General features: G+C 49.7%; 1 protein-coding gene across 1 annotated transcript; it reads right to left on the reverse strand.

Annotated features, from left to right (window-relative positions):
- Positions 1 to 12269: 12269 nt before the first annotated feature.
- Positions 12270 to 21811, reverse strand: BDV14DRAFT_201959 (uncharacterized protein; the record flags this gene model as incomplete). Its single annotated transcript, XM_073773889.1, has 3 exons — positions 12270 to 13567; positions 13619 to 21451; positions 21511 to 21811. 3 exons carry the CDS (start codon positions 21809 to 21811, stop codon positions 12270 to 12272), a joined length of 9432 nt encoding a protein of 3143 aa, XP_073626296.1.
- Between the last annotated feature and the right edge of the window lie 1074 nt (positions 21812 to 22885).

The following is a 22885-nucleotide window of genomic DNA, read 5'->3' on the forward strand; positions in this document are numbered from 1 at the left end:
TCAGCATGCTAAAAGTGCAGTGCACTCAGAAGAATATATATATTTCCCCTTCTCCCCGACTTTTTGGCTCACGATCAACAATAAGATAATTATTCAAACCCCACCACTTGACCATTGACCTTCCATGTACAGTCCCAGTAGTCAGCACCTAGAGAATATAACTACGCTCTGTAGAAATCTACTGCCTACCTACTGTCTTACCATTACCTCGGTCATTGACAGCGGACACAGCCGTCGACTACGCTGAAGAAAATTGATACTTTAGGAGAGAAGGATTTGAGCTTCCCAAGAGAAGAGCATCTAGGTGCCTCCATCTACTATCTACTATAGAAGTGCATTAGATTGTTAGGAATCTTAGGGATCGTGGGCTCTGTTACACGAGACATAGAAAAAACTTTATGATGAACTGTTCTAAGTAGTTGGATTCAAACGCGTGCTAGGCATCAGAAGTACAACGATGAATGCCTAAAGCTAGCAACGTCAGAATAACACACTTATGCCAGACGATAGGACATCGGCCTTGTTCTGGAATATAAGTCTATCTAGAGGGCACAAGATCCATGGAGTCCTGTATAAATTAATAGATCCAGCATCTCCTGGAGGTCAAACGTGTAGTGCAAGTGAGTTTATCGGTTGGACTCACTATGAAGCATTGAGGCTAATGGATAGTTAGATTGCTGTGCCTAAGACTGGTGAGTATCTAAAGCTATCAGCCAATGCGGGATCCATATTGGCGGAAGGTTTAGCAGTGGTATTCAACTTGAATGAGTGCTTAGGATGGCATAATAAGCTCCAGGAACTGTATCTTAACGACTCTTCTCATCTCATGAGGCTGTGGTTTCCTGACGAGCTTAGCACTGCGTTTTTAGTTCTGCCGAGGGATAATCCCATTCAAATATGATTGGAGTTAGACATCGTTCACTGCCATTTTAGTCTTGGTGAGGATTTGGGAAATGTCATGTCAGACAAAGTCGTCCTCATCTATTACAGGATTATCTAGGCTCAACTTCTTCGACACTGGGCTCAGTCTCTAGCCAATCTCCTCTTTCCTGTATGTAGCAGCCCTAATCAGCATCTTCCAGTGATGTTCCTTGAAAAACCTTGATAGTTCTTCTGTCGAGCAATCACGCTTACCTCGTACACACATATAATCATTCGGTCTAACCCATGCAGCGTAGATGCCATGTAGCCTACCATTGGCCTCCCAAAACAACATTGCATTACAGGGTACCTTTAGCCCCCAGGATGTGCTGTTACAAAACGGTCGCATGAGCACTGCACTTTTAATCTACAGGAGGCGTTGGATCACGTCCTTCAGAGCGACGTACGGGAGGCTGATTGTCCAATGAACTCATGCTGACAGGCAAATGCACTGTCCTTGAACTCTGCCTTGCGCAAAATAGACAATGGACAACCCTTGCAGGCATCCCCACTTGCACTGCATTACTAACCTCCAGGAGGCACTGGAGAACTTCGCAGTGCATTTGATGAGTCTCACGGTCTATCATCCTAACCACTTAGTAGCCTGACAATCCAGTAGATTCGTGGTCACAGGCTAATCTGATGTAAATATGCCTCGGGGACAATGTAATAGATCGTTCGCGTATACCATGCTACCTTCACCGCACTTTTAACCTCCAGGAAGCGTTGGGTCTAGCCTTGCAAACAGGACTACAAGGATCTGATATCTGTCCAATGGGCTTATGCCCATGGGCAAGGCTGTTTCTCTGATGTTCTATCCCTTGTCTTGAGTAGGCGCATTCTAAAATTCTCAGCTCCTCACATTCAACGCTGCACCTTGAGTGTCTAGAAAGCACTGGGTTTCAACTCGTAAAATGTTCGAACATGGTGTTCCTCTTCATGACTAGAGCCAGCAGGATCTCTGACTTGACTTTGTGACGTCTAGTAAAGCATCTCAAAGCGCTTCTAATGTAGGTCGTAATAGGGAGTTGAGCACCTCTTCAACTATTTAGGTGGAGTTCTCGCTTTCAGACTGGCCCTCTCCTCTGGCGTAGTTCAAGGCTCCGCTGTCTCCGATGTCGATGATATAGGTAGGAGTAGGGCGATAGGCAGCAGCTTTCTACGCAGTCTATATTCTAAGTCTCCGGTGCTGGAGACGTCTGTAGAGGATGGGTAGGTGGATTCAAAACAACCAACTTACTTCGTGGGTGTGGAGCTGAGCTTTAGTTGGGGAATTCGTGATTTTATTAGACCGCATTACACTGCATTTTTAGCATGCTGAAGGGGTTGTAAATGTCTGTCTTTGCTGTTGTTACCTCATGCAGTCGGAAGAATACTACGTCCCCAGCTGAGGTCGAGAACGAGGCGGCCTATGAGCGCTGTGCTGTAGTCAAGGCAGCCTGCTTTCTTCTAAGGAGTGCGCTGAATGGCACACTCGAGCCTCTACCACTATAAGGCGGATTTACAATAAAGCAGGGTCGTCTAGAGTTTTGACTTGCTGCTGACAGAAGTGCCCTATCATCTGGAAGTGGACGCCGTGGCTGTGTCTCTGTCTGTCTGACATTTGCGGTTGATGCAGTCCTTAGGCAGCACCTTTATATCCAGTACGCAATCCCTCATGCAAATGCAAAGCAACTTAGCAAAATCCAACCAAATAAGCGAGTCGCAGACAAAATAGTTCTCGCTACTCGAAGTTGTGAGTCTAGGGCAGAGTCTGATGTGGCGATGCAGATGCACAGCCATTGTTGAAGATATCGTCAAGACCTGCCCAGGATTAGAGATGCAGTACATGGTTGATGGAGGTCCAACCATGTTGTGAGCCTCAGGCGACGTCCTTTGCTGACTACTAGGCTCGCTTTTAGGCCTCCGTAGGTAGGGTAGTCCGGCTCTCCTCGAGCCTAAAAATGCAGTGCCGCCACGGTTTTACCGCGCGGTATGGTGTCTAAGCAGGACATTGTATTTATTTGTGCGAACAATGCAAAAGGTATCTTTATTACTGTTAGCCATGGAGGGGGGATGACGCCTCCCGGTTTCCCTTTTTAACCCGCGGAAGGCCATAAAGAGGTGTTATGGCACCGCCAACCGGAGCGGAGCGAAGACATCATTTTGTTCTCTATAAATAAAGATAATTGGAATGGATCCGGGCCGCTACGAGTACAGAGTATCGATTAGATATGGAAATAGAGGACTGGAGCGTGTCGGAGGGGTCATGCTCCAGGTCTGCCGTTGGAATACTTGAAAGCCGTTAGCGTTAGTAGAGTAATATTTCTAACTGCCCTGGACAAGGACGTCCCTTGATATCTTTGGTATTGTAGTTTGTTAATATGATGGCCCTGCAAGCATGGCGGGTAATTATACCCACAGTCTCCTAGAGACTAAGATTGCAGTACAAACACTGCCTCGCTCTAAGAGAGCCTAGCCTGCCAGGACATTGATCGGATCAAGCATACTGGCTAAACTATGGACAAAGAAGATACTCTGTAGTTGTACTAAGGTTATTGTCCTCTTTAGTATTTTATAGAGGGTTCGTTCTATGGGAGCTGTGCAGAGACGGTCTTGTACTCCATCCACATGCTCTGGAAACAGCCCAGGCTTTGGCCTTGAACTTGCTACACCAGTCGCCTCACATTCAATTCACGGCCCCTTGGAACTAAATATGCAGTGCATTAGCCCTCTCTCCCGACCTAGGCCCCAGGCTCAAACGTTGAAGGGCCACAATATTGACTGTGAGAATCACCATCCGCGGCCTCTGGTGACTAAAAGTGCAGTACTATGGCCGAGCCTGGCTGTGCAAAGTGCAAACTGACAGCCATTTGCCAAGTATTTACACTCTCCCAAGACAACCAATCAAGACCCTGGCCTCAAAGTGCATGGACTTGCTCGACTGGCCGCCACCGTCAGTATACAGTAGCTAGAATCCGGCGCCTCTGGGGACTAAAATTGCAGTACAAAACACTGCCACCTTCGAGCCTATTGGCCAGAGCAAGCAGGTAGCCAGATTTTGCTTCCTTCTGCCCTACTGTGTCTCTGCATTCTTTGGATGAAGAAAAGTCGATAGCCTTGACAATTCAGTAGCCAGGGCAAAATGGGCAGGCTTGACTTGATTCATACCCGTCTTAGAGAGCACGATTTGGCGAGACAGCTAGGGAATGAATGCATGAAGAACAGCGTGCTGTGCGAGTGGATGAGAGCTGAGCAATATATCGCTATTATCCATCTAGCGCCGTATAACACCACAGCTTTGTTGAAAACTGCACCAATGAGAATTGCTATGGTTTGGGGCGCTATGGAGTTATTCGTACGTTGTAGGTGACTGACATTGTGCTAGTCTACCACCAGTTGGTTCTGATATGAGTCAAGCCACGCGCTCCTCAGAACTAAAAATGCAGTGCGGAATTCCCCGTCCACTCATTCTGTCAAGTGGATCCTGAGTTTTCGAGACTCCTCTTGAGACCTAAAAATGCAGTACACTGAGGCAGTGCAAGTAATGACATGGATTAGTGGCTGGGCGAGATTAGTGGCGTCTGGGCGAGCACTTGGAAGGGTTACTAGTTGCTACACTTGCTGTTAGGCTGTTCATTCACTGCCTCTGAAGACTAAACGTGCAGTGCAGGCTGTGCACAGTGTTCAGAGATCCGAAGAGCTGATGCATTCGTTTCTGGACATATTTCTTCCTCCCGCGGAAACTAAAAGTGCAGTACACTACTCGGCGAAGCCTGTGCAGAATTCCATGGTGTTTATTGGAGGCATCTCCAAGCCAGGCAGATGGGAAAGAGGAGGTAGCAATTGCTGAGTTTGTTGAGTTGCTTCTGTACTTGTTGTAATTTTGCAGTCGTTAGGCTGTGTGTTCTAGGTGGGCCATCCAGTCTCCGCCTCCTAAAGACCAAAAATGCTGTGAGTTACCTCTAGCGGACAATAATAACATAGATTCCTACAAGACCGAGGGTGTGAATAGACTGTTCTCACGAAGCTAAAGCAACGGATCGATGTGAGAACCCGGTTGTTTGACCCATATCGACCTCGTCCCTAGGGAACTAAGAATGCAGTGAAGAGGCGTTTACCAGCGTCGATTGGTTAGGACATGAGCCTTACTCTGATCTTACCCCGGAGGAGCTAAAAACGCAGTACAGGGGCGCTTACCGGCGCAGTCGTGGCGCAGCCAGCCAAGGCTGGGCCGTCTGCCTACTTCTGACCATCCCATCCCACGAGAGAGGTAAGAATGCAGTACTGGAATGATTAATGTACCGTAATCGGTTAGAACCACGCTTGACGGTCTGCTGGTGCAACGATGATGGAGGTAGAAAAGTGCTTTTGGTAGCCGTAGCAATCAATTCTGCAAGTCCTCTGCTGCCCAATTCTCTTACCGCTAGACTAAAAAGCCAATGGCTTCTAGCCTAGGAGCGCCGTTTGAACCATGAAGATCTCTCCTAACAGATACCGGCAATATGCAGTAGGCGATGTGGGAAAAGGGTGTGTGCTGGATTTGATCCTCGTTCTGGGCATGGCAGCAGATCTTGAAACCTAGTAGCTAAATCATAATCGCGATTGAACATCCAAATCTTCAAGACCCTACTTGTATACGTTGCACTTCGTACACCTCACCCATGGTAGCCAGTGAGCCACTCTATAACTCCAGGAAATACACCTTCCACTGTCTAGCACAGCCAATAGCCCCCACTACCATCGTTCTCTGGGGCCCTAAGAAGGGTGTACATTGGGGCTGTGCAGCAGAGGTTCTTGGCAATGATTCCCCCCCTTGAAACTAAAAATGCAGTGAGGGGGCAGACCGAAGATAGGGAGGAAGCAGGAGGTACAATGAGGGCAGGCCTACCTGTCAGAAAACCCCTCAACCGACAATCTGTGGGGTAGTCTACCGGGGCCAGAGGTCGTCCACTCCAGTCATATCACTGGGCTTGATGATGCAGTACAAGGGCGCTTTGTAGAATTCGTCCGTCGCGGTGGATCTCGCTATTGGGCGATCTACAGCATCGCTGAGACTCATCTACTATGAAAAATGGCCTTGCTAATGCGTGACTCGTTAATATCCTACCTTAGAGTCGAAATGCCAGGAAATTTGGATTTGTAGGGTATAGCCAGCCTTATGCTACGATCTACCGAGTCATCCCAGCGAGCAGGGCACATTAATATCATTGTCAAGGTGGTCCTAGACTCGTTATACCAATGTCATCTGGGCAAGAGTAAACCTGCAGTGTCTTCGGTGGGTATCCTGAAATATATCTGGAGGTACCCTCTTCTCTGTCTGTTATGTTCAAAACTAAAGTGCTTTGTGATGCTCACTCCGACTTTCCCTGTCCTAAACTACTCATGAAGGTTTGAAATACGTTAATCCTTCGACCGCCCACTTCACAGTAGCCACGTAAGCGAGGGTATTCTTCGAGAAGTTGCCGAACAAGACATGTCCAGCACCACAGCCAAGTAGGTAGCATCCCGTTAATTGAGCTTAACAAGGAGCTCTTGTAGCATGCCCAAGCGAACAGCATGATCTAGTTCAAGATAGCGGCGAAGGAAGGAAGTAGCGAGCGACCTCGCGGGGCCGAGAAAATGAAGTAAAGGGAGCATTACACAACTAGCTGTGCTGTATGAGGGTTACCTACCTGGGAGACAAAGCTAGGGTTAAGTTCAGAGCATAGGAAACAGAACAGCGAGGGCTAGCGAGATCATCAAAAGAGAAATAGGATCATCTGCTTGGTACCAGTGCACTGTGTCGGACTCGTAAACTATTAACAAAACAATGCTCATAGTGATAAAGCTCGGCTACTGACCTAAACCAACCCATCTAAAAATCCATGATCAGTATCAGAGAGTCTTGCATTGGAGCCAGTTGATGAACAATCAAGAAGGCTGACTTAGGCACATGACCACAGCCCCCTTCAGAACCCAAAAATGCAGTGTTGATGCCTGAACTAATGATTTTCGACTGTCATTGTTTCAGGGAGTGCTGCGGTCCCCGGACCCGGGGGTGTGAGGGCATATTCTGTTAGTTTTTTTTCGCACTCGATGTTGGATTATTTCGGGATTTTGGATATCTTCTGTCGTTGCGCGGTGGCTGTTCAACTGCAAAGCTGAGACCTAGTCGAGACTCGAGACTCGAAGCTGTCCATAAAAGGCACATGCTTGGCAATATCTAAAGAAGTGTACAGCTCAACCATATTTGTTTCGAGCTTCGTACCTTTCCACGCAGTTAGAGACAGTATCGCCTCACAGAGAAGAGAACCCGAGAAACTATCGATCCTATTTCGAGGTATAGGATTACATCAGAGGAGAACAGATGGAAGAAATCAGGTTCACGGCACAAGGCTGCGCCGCAGGCATGGTAACCTAGCCTCGAAGCGAGCCTGGATACTTTGTCGTCTCAAGATTAAAGCTTAGGCATAACAAAATAGTCTACATCTAGCAATTCGCCTGACAGACCCAATTTCGACACAAGTTTCATATCTTAGGGGTGTCTTTTGAGGGTCTGAAGTTCTGCCTCATCAAGGTCCTTCTCTGCATAAAGTCCACTCCATATTGACCTGCATCACAGGTATCCTGGAAAATAGAGGTGCAGTCACCCTATCCATGAGGCAACAGTTCAGACATGAAAGTCTACAACCTATTACGGATATAACCTCGATCAAACTCCCCACAAAGCTAGAACTCCAGTAGAGCACACAACCCAAACAAACACGGCACTGCTGACGTTTGCATAGCCTCATGTAGTGACGTGACTCTACAACCCAGCTGTCCCTAAGGGTATTCCAGGCCTTGTCCAGGCTAAAAAAGTAGTGTTTTGCCCGGACACCAATCATGAGCCAGCCCATAGGCCACTTCCGATTGGACAGAGTGGCTGTTTCCATGAAGCACAGGGCGGAGCCCCCTAAGAACTAAAAAGGCAGTGGACGCCAGGCGCATACAACGCCCAGGCTTCGTAGATAGTCAGCCCGAAATGTTCCGACCGGTTTGACACTCTCGCAAGGACTAAGGATGCGATACCCGGATGGACGGATTATCACGGCCTCCCCAGACCTAAAAGTGCAGCGCTTTTCCGCACCGCATAATTTGGCTGCCTGGCCCTAACTCAATGTGCCCTCACCAGAATTAAGAATGCAGTACGTTTTGAATACGCTGGGCTATTCCCTAATCCCTGTCACGCTCCCAGTCGCCTGATAGGCTTACAGGAACCCGTGCCACCACTTTGCTTTGGGAAACCTCCCCTGAGAGCTAAAAGTGCAGTACCGACCCCACTTGTTACCACTGCAGACAAAGCAGTGTGTCAGCACTGCGGTCATTGTCGAGCAATTAGAGTTATCCCGGACTCGTCGAACGACTCTGTACAAACTCCGGTATCATTTTGGCCGTACTGGGAGACTGTCCCCTGGGAGGCACGCAGGAGGGATAATACAACTATTCGACCTTAGCCATGAATAGTAATGTACAGTCTTGACGTCCGTCACTTTCTAGTTCGTCCCGAGGACCCTCGCTGGATCTAGGGGCAAAATCTGACTTCCAAGCTTCCTCAATTGAGATGGCGCACAGCGCAAGCACCATCCTCGTTGAAATGTTGAGAGGTCTTCGTGATTTGCAGGAGCGCAGTTGTGTCCAGTCTCTGGTACCTATCAAGCGCTCACCAGGCTGACTTGGGGTGGGCCTAGTTGTGAAAGCTCAGCCCTGTCGACGTGTCGTGATACAATCCCGTGTTGGAATTCGAAGCCAAATTTGGGGTTGAATGAACCTCCCGCGAGGGTTAAGATTGCAGTACACTCAGCCTACCGACTCAGCCTACGAACGCCCCCTCCGACGTCTACAGTGGTCGTTATAGAACAGGATAATATCTGATAAACCCCTATGAGAACTAATAATGCAGTGACAACTGACTAGCCGTTTTTAAGGGAAGTACAACCACCTGCATCCCATTGTTGTCGGACGAACTGAGTCTCACAGAACTAAAGACTGAGTGCAGTGTCCGCCCTTGAATTAAATGACGAGGGCATGTTGGATTGAAGTCTACACACGTAGCCTTGTGTTCCACCCACGTGTAGTATGTAGTAACTAGTTCAATGGATTCCTGGCCCTTCTACCTTGCTCGTCCAACTAGCGGGACTTTGTGACTTCGGATTGGATATGGATTACCTACTCCACTGATGAAAGGACCCTTCTTACTGCGTGGCTCAACGAGGCAGACAAACGCTGTAGATATCAGCCATTCTATATGTAGGCAGGAAGCCTAGTCTTAAGACTTCTAGGCAATGCGTTTCTGAGCCCTTAACGTTCCATCAGTGAGCCAGAGACGCGGCACTATTATGCTACAACACACAGACGACAAGCCCCATTCCTCTCAAAGTGTCCATTGTTCGTTCTCTGAAGGTATATTTCAGCTAAAAGAGTAGCAGAAAACAACATCCAGTGTCCCAGTAAAAACTAATAACATCCCCAAATTGATAAGAGCCAGGTGTCTCCAGGGCCCCCAGAGCTAAAAAAAAAAAAAAAGTGCTATCGTCGAATAGAGTCTTGGCCATCGCTAAAACGCAGTACCCCCGCAGGATCAAGAACGGTGTACTGATCAGGGTGATGTGGATGTGGACCAAAGCAGCACGGTGGTGCTGAGTGTTTGATGCCACGATCGCTGCCGGGAATCCTAATTGATACCGTAATGACGGTCCTGCAGTCTATTCCATATCACATAGTTATGGGAGTCAGAATATCCAGGGTTGTGTCAAGACCATATCTATCGACGCCACCGCGCTGCCATTGCAAAGCAAGACAAGATACCAGCGTCAGGAAACAGCATGGTAGTGGTACGAAACTGCAGACCGGACTGCAAATATGGTTACCGACGCTGATATGGCACACGCTCTGGCTTGGCTGATATGGCCCAGCCGTCTCCCAGCATTGAGGACTTCTACTACCTACTCTTCGGCATATACCTATGATGATGGCTGTTGTCCGTGAACCAGGAAAGACCGCTTAGAAGATATATCGCTCCGAGCAATGATCTCATGATGGCGACTCCTAAACCTGATCAAGTCCATGTTGGATTCTGGCTGCGTGGTGTCCTACTTGGTATTGCGCTTGGGAAGGACGTGCAGGGAAAGGTTCGGATAAGTCTCAGGCAGGATCTCAGTGTCCAGTTTAAACACGTCAAGGGGAAATAGAACAATGATCCGAGTTGGAGGTTGAGGGTGAGCTGCTGAAGCGTGCTAAGCTGCATACCGCTAAGGGAATTGCGGTGTCTACTTCATATGTCACCGCGTCGGGTGTATTGAGGACTCCCTCAGGAATCAAGAAGCTGGGAATGTCTTGCCCGACAACGAAACCTGGAGGGTTAGCAGTAAGCCACGGACGTTACGCTTTTCTTATTTCTTTCTATTACAGCTCGTCGTCTGGCCCTTCCTACGTCGCCATTCATGAATCAAGAAAGCCCAATCTCCCTGGATAGATTGAAGTGTGGAAAAACCTGCCGTTGAATGTCCTGTTGATTAGTTGCCTGCTCACTGAGCTATATCAAGACCCCCAAAATGACAATAAATTTATCACAATCCCTGGCAATGGAACGAGGCGACATAAGAATTAATGAACCCATACAAAAAATAATACCTGAAGTCAATACTCTTAGACCTCCCGAAAATCCCACAATGCAAGCTTGAATTGACGCGTACATTACTGCAAAATATTCGCTCTAACATACAGCACTGAGTTGAGAAGCCTTCTTCAAGCTACTTAATGTAGACTAACACCGATACTGCCGCTTTCCCCAGCACTCCAAAGTTCGGTGATCTCAGGCCCTAGGCGTTGCTCATGCGGTACATGGAACCAGAGCTGGATTGATTAGGATTATGCGTTGAAGACGCCGCTCCCAGAAAATATAAAGATTTGCTAATCACAGCTTACCTAACCTAGCCGCACCCGCTGTTTACTTAGGGCTCCTGATAAGCAGTTGTAGAAATTGCCTGACTTTATACAACTGAATCGTGCGGTAGGAACGGTAGCATATTCGCAATGTCTCAAACCCAATACAGCGTCCAGAATCTAACAAAAACTACCTATCAATTTTCTCTTAGCAGTACCGTGATAGTTCTTCATTGGGCATATATAGTATGGCATTGAAGATTCGTGAAGCATATACTTACCCGTCGGGATGGAATCGTGTAGGCGCAACTGGAAGCCGCACCATCGTCAATATTGCCTGCCAACCAATGGCTATCCATGTAGTAGCCCCGTCTCGCGAGTTGGACCTAGGGACAAGATCTGAATTGTCCCGCACCTATACAGGGTATTCTGGTCGTCATGGCATGTGAGAGATTATCGAAGCTGAACCGCAAGAAGAACACGCAAAAATTGAGAAGCACAGTACTAAAAGAAGGTTCGGAAGGTTCGGAGAATTCAGCCGCAAGAAATCCATGCGGCTGAGCACCTGAATGTTCAAGGCCTCCTGTACCTTAAAAATGCAGTGCTCTAGGCAGAAGCGTCCGCATGGAGCTCCGGTTTGGTCTCCTCCCCTGCAGGCTGAACCTTTAACTTCCCCCAATACCTAAAAATGCAGTGCTCCTGCAGAGCAACAAAAGTCTAGCCGAGGACCATCAGTCAGTTCCGTAATATCCGGCGTCTACACTCCGTATTCAAATCCCCATAGAAATCTTAGGTACGACTCGTCACTTGCCGTTTGTTGTCTACAGCGTAGTATAGACTGTAGCCCTAGACTCCATAGCGGTTACCAATCGACATCGCTCTCAAAAGACCGAACTACAGCGGGGCGCCTGAGGAAATGCCTCCCTAATCCTAAGAGTGCAGTGTCAGGCTGCAGTGGCCTGCGATCTATTACTACTACACCTGAAGTGCTGGTAGGGGTAGGGTAGGTACCAGACGCGGGTACTGAGCGCTCTGGGTAGGGATGGTCGAAGCGCATACCTGAACGATGGGTTTCCGGACGGTCATGGGACAAAACCAGTGTACTTCTTTTGGATCTTGATTTGAATCGGGTTGATAAGAGTGCGATGGCTTGAAGATGGTGGGCCGGTTTGTTACTACTGTTCAATAGAGCCTGGGTTGCAATCGCAGGCCCTAAGTCACGCCTGGACTTTTTCGAAGCATCCCGATGGGCAGTGTCTTGGAGCTACAGAACAGTAAAATATCAGTAGACAACGGAAACCTGGCTGAACGACATGAAATACGTCGTATTGAACAACTATCTAAACAAAATATGATCTAAACCCAAAGTGGTAGTGCCGGGACTAGATCTTACACCAAGCGACCTTCGGCCAGCACAAAACCAAACGAATTGAACAGCGTCTCCAAAAGTGTCCCCTTGCCAATCACTCATCCTCACAAAAGTCCTCTTCAGTCAAAAGTTTCCCGTCCAAGATCCTTCCAATATGAGTCTTGTCAATCTCCTGACCATCCTTCCTAATCTGGGACATGAGAACTTTCAAGAACTTGAGCGGGCTGTTCTTAAATGTGGACAGCAGTGGTTTGCCATCCGGTGCTGAGATAATGAACCCGTCCGCAGAAACTTTCATACCCTCCGGTGTAGCCGTTGACGCCAAACGGAGGAATTCGCAAATGGCGTGGTACTCTTCCAAGGACGAGATGTAGAGCTGACCTGCAAACAGATTGAGCTGGATTGAGAGGCTAGCAGGGATGCGTGGAGGGTTCGCCGGTGGCGAGGGGACTGTGAATAGTCTCAATTTATCAAGAGGCGAGTAGCTGCGATTCTGGCATGGCGCGTAAATGTGCATGCTGACATACTTGGACTTGAGGATCTCGGAGTGCAGCTCGTTGGCTTCATAGGGACTGATAATAACCATGTGCTTCACCGACTTGCGGTCTTCGTCCGGGCTTGTCAGGATCCATTGTACCGAGCGCTGGTAATCGTCCAAGACGGACGAAGGGCCTTGAGGCGGTTTAACTGTCCTGGCATAGTCGGCGGTGACTAGGAGGCTCGACGGGAACTCCGACGGGTTCAAAAACTTTGTCGCCGATGTTTTCCCCAGCGACTGAAAAGCGGGGATAAATGCGGTGGATTGTACTTGCAATGTGCCAGTGAAAACGAATCGACGTATATCTGGGTGTAGAGAGTGCTTCTCAGGGGTTACAGATGGTGGCCGTTGGACTTGTCGTTCCTGTTCGATCTCGGGTGCAAGTTGTCGCTCTTGTTCCTCTTGGAGCTGCGTTGAGTGGAAGTTGATATTCTCGAATGCGCTGCACCTTTGCAGAATCTGACGAATGGTTGCATTTCCTCTGTCTGACTCCGTGGCAATAATGGGCGGCACGGAGCTGTTAGAACGCGGACGGTATCGTTGCTCAAGTGTTTGAGACTCAGGTTCAAGGAAGCCTTCGGCCTGGCTTGTGGACAGTTGTATCTTGCCATCAGAGCGAGCCTTGTCCCACAGAGCACGTTGACGCTCGAATCGTTGCCCTTGAACAGCCCACAGGGGTATACTGCGCTGCATCTCGATCCATGTCTCTGACACAGCCCAGCGGAGCACGTCCAAGACCTTGATGTCCCGAGCGTCGGATTTACCGACGATGGAGAGAATCTTGTTCTTGATTTCTGTCGGAATGCAAAACACTACCGATTGTCCCTTGCCGAGTTTTCGCATTCTCATGCAGGCTGGTTAGGTGTTAGTGCTCGATCATCAAGCAATGGGTATAGCGCTCTTACCTTGAACCAACTTATCCTTGGTGATTCCAGCCCCCAAGGTAACTGCGGCGCGATAGTGCTTGGGTAGCTTCAAGTCAATTCCTCTGGTGTGAGCCTCATCTAAAAAGACGAAGCACGCCTCCAGTTGTTTACCGAACGGAGAGATTTGCAGAGGTTCGACAAGCCCCGTCCGATCAATGACGCAAATTTCGTCGCTGTCATTCACAAAAACAACAGCTTGTACTGGTCCCTGTTCCGGCAGCATGCCCAGCCAGGTCCTTGCAACCTCCAAGTTTGTCAACTCTAGGATCTGGGCGCCGACATCGAGAATAACCTGCGCGGGAGGATCTAGACCAACTACCATGTTCAACAAGGCCTGGGTGTCTGAAATTGCCTGGCTGGCGTCGCGCTCGGGCGTCAGAACAATCGAGTTCTCATGGCGCAAGATGTATTCAAGGACCAGCGCATTTGTGTGGTTCTGTTCCGGGAGGTCAAGCTGCTTGACGCTGACCGGCAGCGTAATGCGGGAGTCATTCGTGCCGCTGAAGCCCACAGTTGGGTGCGACTTGACCTCCCCGATGTCCCAGCCAGAGGCAGACAATTTGCTCGGAAATTCTTTCATATCCTTGGGAAAGACGAGGTGTGCAAGGAAGTAGTCGATGGTTGTCTTGGAAAATCGGAGGTACGGAAACACTCGCTGCAGGCAATGGTGGCGGTCTCGAAGGTTGATTCCCCCGAGTTGACGGCACACGCGTGGAAGGTCAGGAGAGTCATCCACCCATCGCTGGTACTCTATATCCTTCTGGTCGGATTTGAGTAAGTGGTGAAACGCTGCGAAAAGCTCGTCATCGTTGAGGCCACCGTAGTAGTAGCTCAAACATGTCAGGACGACAACGACATCAGGGTGACTAAATTCGGACCTAAGGGCCGGATTGTCTTTAGCGCGATAGGGAACGGACAGCTTCGTGGGAGGCGTTCTGGATTCATGAGGGCCATAATTCACTCTCCAACGCTTCTGACTGAGGCAAGAAGCAAGCACTACTCCGGCCAGCAGACCGCGTAGCAAGAGCAGCGGGTCCCTGGTGCTAGCAGTCCAAAAGCCGCTGTCGTCTTCACCCTCAACCATGGCGACAGTCGAAGGGGACACTTCAAGATCAAGGATGTAAGAGCGGATAGCTGCTCTCATAGCTTCTGGCTGTCTGGATATCGGCAAGGCGTCAATGCCATTAGAACATATGTGATCCGCGATCTTTTCAAAAAGCTCCTTTGTCGCGTCCTCGTGAAGTAGGCGTGTTCGGTGAAAGCTCCCCGGCGACTGCTCGTCGACCTCTATTCCCTGTGGATAGAGCTCCTTGACAGTCAGCACATACCGTCTTACGATATCCAGGAGCTCCTGGATAAGGTTCCATCGCTGTGGGCTAAGCTCCAGCGCACGCTGAGAACCCATCGTATAGATCAGCTCAAATTTGGCGCTGAAGTTCTCATCGCTTTCGTCTACCACGTCGCGCGATGAGGATTGGAAAAGTTCAAGTATTTTCAGGAGGCGCTGTCCAACAGAGGTTCTTTTCGAGATGAAGCACTCCAGGCACATCAATTTCAGTGAAAGGATGTGCTCAGGCTGGACGAGGAGCACGCCGCCGTCTGCCATGCACTCAAGACACATGCGCTCGATGGCCATTGCTGCGGATTCATCTATCTTTAGCGACCGCGACACAGGGAGGTGATACACTCGTCGACCAAGAAGACCTCCGAGCTTGGATACTAGCATATGGAACATCTGCCGCGATTGCGGTTTCGCGACAAGCACTCGGACCAAGCTTGAACCATCTGCAAGTGCAGCAGCCACGATGGGAACAATGACCGAGGACTTTCCCTCGCCCATGTTCAATTGCATGACAGCGTTCCGAGTCTGATCTCGCATTGTCTTAGCAATTCCTTCCTGGACATCTCGGATCAGAAGGCCATTCTCGACCTCCAACAAGAGCGATTCTGGAAAGTCGTATGGGTCCCAATTTGTGTGGCCAGGGTTTTGGAGCTCCCGGATCAGGTCCTCGGGGTGTTCTATCAGGCCAGGAAGTCGCTTCGCTTGTTGAAAGGCCGTAATCGAGCGTCCGTAGGCAACAAGGCATACTTTCCATTCTTGCGAAAGTCGCTGCCACCTCTCACGCGTTAACTGCAGGAGAACTATCTCAGGTGAGAGTCTGGGTCCAATGTTGGCACCTGCCAGCACATTCAGAATACCAGAGTATACCGTGGTTGCTGTGTCCGCTGGGCCAGACTGCGCAGTCGATAGCGTCAATCTCGAGAGTATAGCGTTGTAAAAGTCGCTGCAAACCGTCTCGCAGCGGCGCTGATGGTCGGCAAGTGCTTTGACCAATGCGACACTATCTAAGGAAAGCTGGTCGGACCCTTGCCGATCTTGCAGCGACTTCGCACTATTCTTCAGCTGTAGGACATAATCCCTCTCGTAGTTCGATCTTGTTTGAGAGTCCACTGCATTCATAAGAGCTGAAAGACAGGATGCAGGCTCTACAAATTGATCACCCGCTCGCAGCAAGTGACCCAAGCTTGATATTTCGGAGTCCAAAGTAGGCGGCGGGCCTAGCGACCGATGCAATAAGTCGTCGACGGTAACAAAGCCGGGTTGATGATTCTGAACCTGTGCAGGGAGGCGCTGTGGACAGGGGGCCATGTGAATCGGTGCCGTGCTTTGGCTAGCAATCGCAGTTGCTACCTGGGTAAGATAGTCTCGAAGCTCCTTGTTGTGGAACCAGACTACAAAATGAGTGCGAATGCAACTCATGGCACTCTGCGTGTTGTAGTAATCCTGAAAGCGAATACTACCCTGAGTACTAGGGACAGTGGGTATTTCTATCGGCCACTGGGCGCGTAGAGCACCGACAAACTCTTGGAGAACCTGATTTCTCCGGCTCTGCCTCAAGGAATCGATTCGATGTTGGTATGCATCGTAATTCTCGTTGTCCAGGGGTAGCAACGATGATTCGGGTGTTTGTGCCAAACGGTGGGAATGAACTGAAGATCTCAGGTCGTTCTCATTTACCTCGTACCCTCGGTGTATGTAGAATATTACGCGTGGTGGTGGACTAATGGTCGACATGCTGGGCATCACGTAGAAAGCGGCAAGTGCCTGCAAAACAGGAAAGGGAATCTTATCGAAAAAGGTCAAGGCGGATATCCAAATCATTGCTTGCTGTGCATTGGGACGAGCACCACCGGCGCAGAGCAATCGGTGAATACTGCACCAGTTGCTTGAGACGTACTTGACAGGGTCCAGCAGCCAGGTTGCATCGTATTGGATTTTCGATGCCTCGATGCTGCGACCGTACCCATTGACCTCGGTTGAACGAGAAAGGAACCCCCAGAGCTGCGAACGCAAGTTATCGCTGGAAATTGCTTCGGTGACCGTTGAGCGGCGCTTGCTGATCATCTTGCACAGTTTGAAAACTCGAAAGCATCCGTTGGATTCGTGGTCTCGGCCAAGCTCCGAGTAACGACAGTCAAATTGTGTATCATGGTCTTCAGCTCCAAACTCCGAAGTGTAGAACGACGATGATCGAATTTTAGCACGTTCCAGTAGTTCCTGGTTGACCGTCGGCAAGGTGGCTTGGACTCCTGGGGCGTCTGGATAGAAGATGCTAATTCGGCGTTGCTGGTCCAGTATCTGATCGACTTGAATACGGAACTCATCTCGCTGAGCCAGGACTCCTAGGCTGGCCTGCCATTTGATATTCTGCATCTCGCGCCTGCCTTGCGGGTAATAACTGCGCTCGGGCGTAAGTCTTGCAATGCAACCCAGTATCACTGCGTTCTCGTGCTGCAGTTGGTCGAAGGACCGAAGAGATGCGGAACGGAGGATATGAAGGGACTGTTCAGTGCCAGTTCTTTTCGTCAACGGGTCAGGAAGGCAGTGAGATGTCACAGCGTGGAGATAGGCGAGGAACAGCTTGCTCTGAATACTTCCGTTGTCTGCTAGGCGACAGAGTTGGTGGTCAACGGAGTAGACATGGGCTCTTGAGATCGTCTGCCAACGGATGGTGACGGCGACATGAAGCTCACCCTTTGTCCAGAAGACCTGCCCTTCAGGAATGAGGACCTTTCGCTCATTGAAGTTGGGATGTACAGAACGTAAAATAAGCTTATTCGCAAGACCGGTCAACGTGCCGAGTGACTGGTCAGGGTCGACCAACATATCGCGGTATTGGCGTGATAGAATAGCAGACTGCCCAGATTTAAGAGTAAAGTTGAGTCGCAGTCGTGGCAGATCAATTTCCAGCCTAGAGGAGAGGCGATGAAGCTTGCAGTGAACCTTCGGGGCTCTTTCTATCGGCTGCAGTATGTTGGATAAAGCGCCGGCCGTCCTACTGAGCATACAGACTAGAGACATGTCTCCTAGTGAAAGTTGCCACCGACCGTCTGGATATTTCAGCTGTAGTCGCCAACAATCGGTCGAGGACTTCCAGGGCTCTTTCAGCGGTCGGAACTCGACAAAATGGCCTTCAAGGTTGTACCAGTGGGCACAGTCGTCGACAAAGGCATCTGGAAACGACCCCTTGAGGAGTGCCGGAGGTACGAACTCCCAAGCCTGGTCTTTTCCATCAATCGCGCGGACGCACAATTCAGGATTGCCGGATTCAGAGCTCGCTACCCTTCCCAAGTGAATCGTGTGACCCATGTGTTTTTTCTGGCCCGAGAATTGCATTCCTGGCAGACCACTCGGCATTACCTCCACCGGGGATTGGCCAAAGAGAGTGGTGTAGGTGTTGTGCTTCTCATACTCCGGGGGTAGACGGGCTAGCGGTCGGCCATCGACAAGAAGCTTGCCAGTCAGCGCTTCGAAGTGCACTGACACATTGCCATTCCGAGATTCTATCCAGGAGTGGCACTCTTCCGACACAGCAGACCAGGCGGATCCCTCGGAATATGCAGGCCATGCTTCGCGAACAGCTAAATCCATGGAGGCTTGCTTCTGACCGACGATGTTGCGTATCAAAACTGGATACAAGCGATAGGCCATGATCTTCCAGCGGTAGTACAAGATGGCGACTAAGCTTCCAGATGTCATATCGAGAAGACCGTATCTGTCATGGACCATCATAGAGCACTGTATCCACATCGAGGCGTTGACCTCGTCAGCGAGAATCTGCTCCAAGGCACAACCCTCACAGTCGTAGGTGCTCGCGCATATCAGTGCCATATGAGTGGCACTAGCAATTAAGTTATTCCGACGTTCGTCGCTGTCTGAATCTCCGGACATCCCCCGGATGATTATAACCCAATTGAAGCAGATAACACGCAAGGCAAGAAGCTGAGAGAGACAGATTTCCTGAACCTCGGGAGAGCTCGTAAGAGAGTGTAATCTTAGTGTGAGAAAGACAAGTGCACTTAGCTCTTGAGCGGACTCCCAGTTCTCTTTTATCCTACCTGAGGCCCTCCCAACCTCCGCTAGAAGGGCTTTCGCAAACGAATCATTGTTCAGGATCACATGGCCTGCACGGAGCCTGGACTGGCTAGAGGGAGGTCCTGCCTGACAGATCATTTGCAGAATGAATATACAGGTCTCAGTCTTTTTGAGCACCACGGAGGGCATAGCGAGCTGTCGCAGGATGTTCTTCCACTGGACTTCAACGCCGAGTGGCATCGAACAGAGCGCCTTGTACTCTTCCAGCGACATGTCCTGCGGGCAGGAATCCTGGGATGCAATGACTGCGTTTGGTGCGGGCCCATTTCTTGCGGTTGAGGGTCGGTAAAGAAACTGCTGAAGAGACGAGCTTGGCCGGGGCAGTTGATAAGTGCATGAAACCGCGGTCTTGTCCGTAGTCCAGAATGTGGCCACAAAGCAATTCGTCCGACTGTCGAAGTATTGACAGCTCATTCCATTTCTGAGACAGACATGATTTTCGGTCAAACCAAGAATTTTTCTCGCCTTTCTGTGAGTAACCTCATGAGGCTTATTCTCGGACAGTAAATAGATTCTTTGGTGACTCGATACAGAGGTACCAAATTTCCTGAGACCACTGTGCGTTTGCGGCTCAAACATCGCCCGAGGATGCTGACTGTCATGGTATTGAAGACATAGGATATTAAGCAGAAAGTGTATGGTCACGTCACGCCAGGCAGAGAAATCTCGAGGAGGGTCAAGTTCGAATACCGTTGATTTAGCCTCTGCCGTGTTTGCAGGTAAAGGCCATTCGTGAATGCAGATTGTGATGGAGTTGGCAGCCGACTTACGCGCACAGCGCTTACAGGAGGGGTTGTGGCGCATCTTCGTCAGGTTTAAACGTCGGTCAACGAGGTGCTCTTCGTAGGTGCATTCTGTGCTATTGACGATTGCCATCAAATCGTCGTATTTTTGTCTCTTCTGACGCAACTCTGCCTGCTTTGCTTCTTTCTCCTGCCTAGCGCGATCTTCAATTCTGGTGAGCAGCTCTTGGTGCTCATGCGACTGATCGAAGTACTTGACGGCAAAGCATGAAGGGGTACCAAAGTCAAGAAAGATGCAAGACTGGGGATAGAGGACGCGTCTTTGGCGGTTCGTTAGATAAAGCTCAGCTCGACCCAAACGCTCCAACTGTGACTTCATCGGAAGCACGAGAGATTCAAACACGCCGGTCGGGATACAGGTGCCATAGTTGGCGAGGTCAGGGTATCTACGGACCGCAGACTTGTCACAGGCAATCCACAATTCCAGGATGGTAAGGTGCATAAGTGACGTAGCCTCTGGGTTCTTGGAGTATTGACCAGACGCAAAATCATGGTATCGACTGATGGAATCACCCAGGTTCTGGCAAGTGGTTTCTTCGTCAATATGCTGTTCAAGCCAATTATCGAGTTCCAGCTTGACCCATTTCTCAAAGGCTGCAAGGTTGAAGATCTTGTAGTCCGGGTCGCTTGAACTTGAAAGCCAAGGAAGCTCCGAGCCATGTTGCGTGTCAAGATGACCTTCCGGTTGAAAGGTGACCGCACTTGAAGAGCTGGTTCGGCTCGCAATATTGACGCGCCAGTTGTCAAGAGTTGGGATGGAGCAAAACGTGTCCTGCTCAAAGTCGAGTATTGACAGCCCTTGCTTGTCAAGCCGACTGCTTTTTGATCCGTCCCGTGCTACTATCTGGCGCCAGTTCTCTGAAAGAGAAGAACTAGCAGCTTGGATAGCATCCTCTACATATTGAAACCATGCAGGGCGGTGGGATAGGCCTAGTTTGTGTAGTCGGCCAGCAGTTTTGGCGATCATAATGTAGCAAATCTCATCTGACATGGAGTTGGAGCGGTGTTCAAGAGCAAAGCTCATGCAATACAACATGAAGTGCTTGTAAAGGTCTTTGTCAATCCCCTTCGATTCGCCGAGCCGCCTGATTGAGAGCTGTAGAGCGACACGAATCAAGAGCCACAAGGGAGAACGTCGCCAGGGAAGTCGGGTGCTGTTCCACAAAACCTCTTCACGAGTATTTTTATGGACTTGCAAGCTGTCGACGGCTGTAGCAGATGGGCGCAGAAACGCGGTGAAGAATTCAGTCACCAGTTTGGGATCAGTGGTGTCTCTGTCTTCCTCGTGCTCTTGCTGAGCCTTCTTGACCATTGGCTTTGTCCCTGCAACATACTGGTGGCTCATCTTTGCAAGCGTCTTGGCAATGGTGCCTCTCAGGCTTGCGTCTTTGAAAACCTTAGAGTCTACGGCAAAAGTTGGACCGGGGAACTGGCGCTTCAAGCGACCCTTGATTGAGTTGACAGCCTTGTTGCGCGGGGAGAGTTCAAAGGTTTCGAAGTGGAAAGCGTTCTCGGTGGTGGTGATCAACACTGCAGCGTTCTGGCAGCGGACATGGATGGGCAGGATGTCGCCTTGAGGCCAGCAGTTTTAATATTGGAATCCGGATTACCGGCGGAAAGGAAGCTCTTACCCTCTTTTTCCAAGGCCTCCAACGTCATCTTGAGTTTGACTTCATCAACGTCACCTTGCAAGCCGTGGACCTCCTTCAACCGAGTGATCATGGCAGTAACACGCTTGATGACTTCATACTCGAAACCAGTCAAGTGAGTTGCAAAACCGTGAAGAGCATGAATGACCATGTCAAGGAGAGCTTGGTCGAGATCGGGATCGTAGTCGTCCTCTTGAGGGAGCTTCGGGGGCAGAAACACATGGTGATACAAGTAGACAAGTGCGGCAGGAGACATAACTGGGTAGCTGGTAACAGGAGACATCTTGAACTTGGTTTTCTTGGCTGCTGTCAAGGGAATTCAGGTGTTGAGGGCAAGGAAAGAGACGATGTGGTTCAAAGTCTGATGCTTTTCGGACCACAGAAGGGGTAACAGAAAAGGAAAGTTGGGATGAGAGGGAGAAACGAAGAAAACTCTGAAGGCCTACGCGTGAAAGTAACCCTCCATAACAGAAGGCAAAGTCAGAATCGAAACAATGGCATTCGCGATTCACAGCATCATTCACTGAGCCCTAAGTGCAACCAATGTCTGATCAGGAGTGGACCCACCACCACTGTCCATGAATTGAAAGTGAATGCAGGAGCCACAGATTTCCATCTCTATCTTCTAGCCTTTTGGCTGTTCAAAGGCTGTTCAGATCAAGCTGTCATTGAGTAGCAGAACATTTCAGGTTTTCAAAGAGCTGATGCCTTTGGTATAACCCGAAGGTGTAGGTCGCCTGGCAGAGAACGTTAGCAAAGTACAGAGACTGGAGCAACTGGAAAGTGAAGTTTAAGTGAGTGGATAGGAAACACCTTCTCTCTATCAATCACCTACTAGATTATTCAGGGAAATGTCATGTGGACGCGTTCTTTCTTTGTGGACGCTCAGTCCACTCGAAGACTCTGAAATGTGCATCTTTCTGGCATCGCCTTTGCGCGACAACCATTCTTCCCCCGCTGCATGTTGCCAAGTATATATCCACCCATTGTTGTCTAGTCACAGACACATTGTAAACAGTCAATGGGCAAGGTAGACAGATCAAGATCCCCGATCAACTCGAGAATGCAGTGATATCACGTGTCGAGAGTCTATCTCGGAAGGAGCGCTTCGACACCCGGGAGTATCGCAGTTCCAGGCCCTTTGCTTCTACTTCGCAGTCCGCGGTCCACATCGTGATATAATCAATCTGAGCCAAAGCAGAAGAACCATGCTTACATCAAACGTTCTGCCCTTCAGGACGGATGCTCAGCTCAACTCGAGATCAAGGCCCCCGAGAGACTAAAATTGCAGTGTAAGGCTGAAGGTGGGGAGCGGATTCTGTGGATGTGAAATCGGAGCCCACTTCAGCCTTCCACC

Source organism: Aspergillus stella-maris (genome assembly GCF_047715825.1).
Source record: "Aspergillus stella-maris strain CBS 113639 unplaced genomic scaffold BDV14scaffold_42, whole genome shotgun sequence".
NCBI classification, from domain to species: domain Eukaryota; kingdom Fungi; phylum Ascomycota; class Eurotiomycetes; order Eurotiales; family Aspergillaceae; genus Aspergillus; species Aspergillus stella-maris.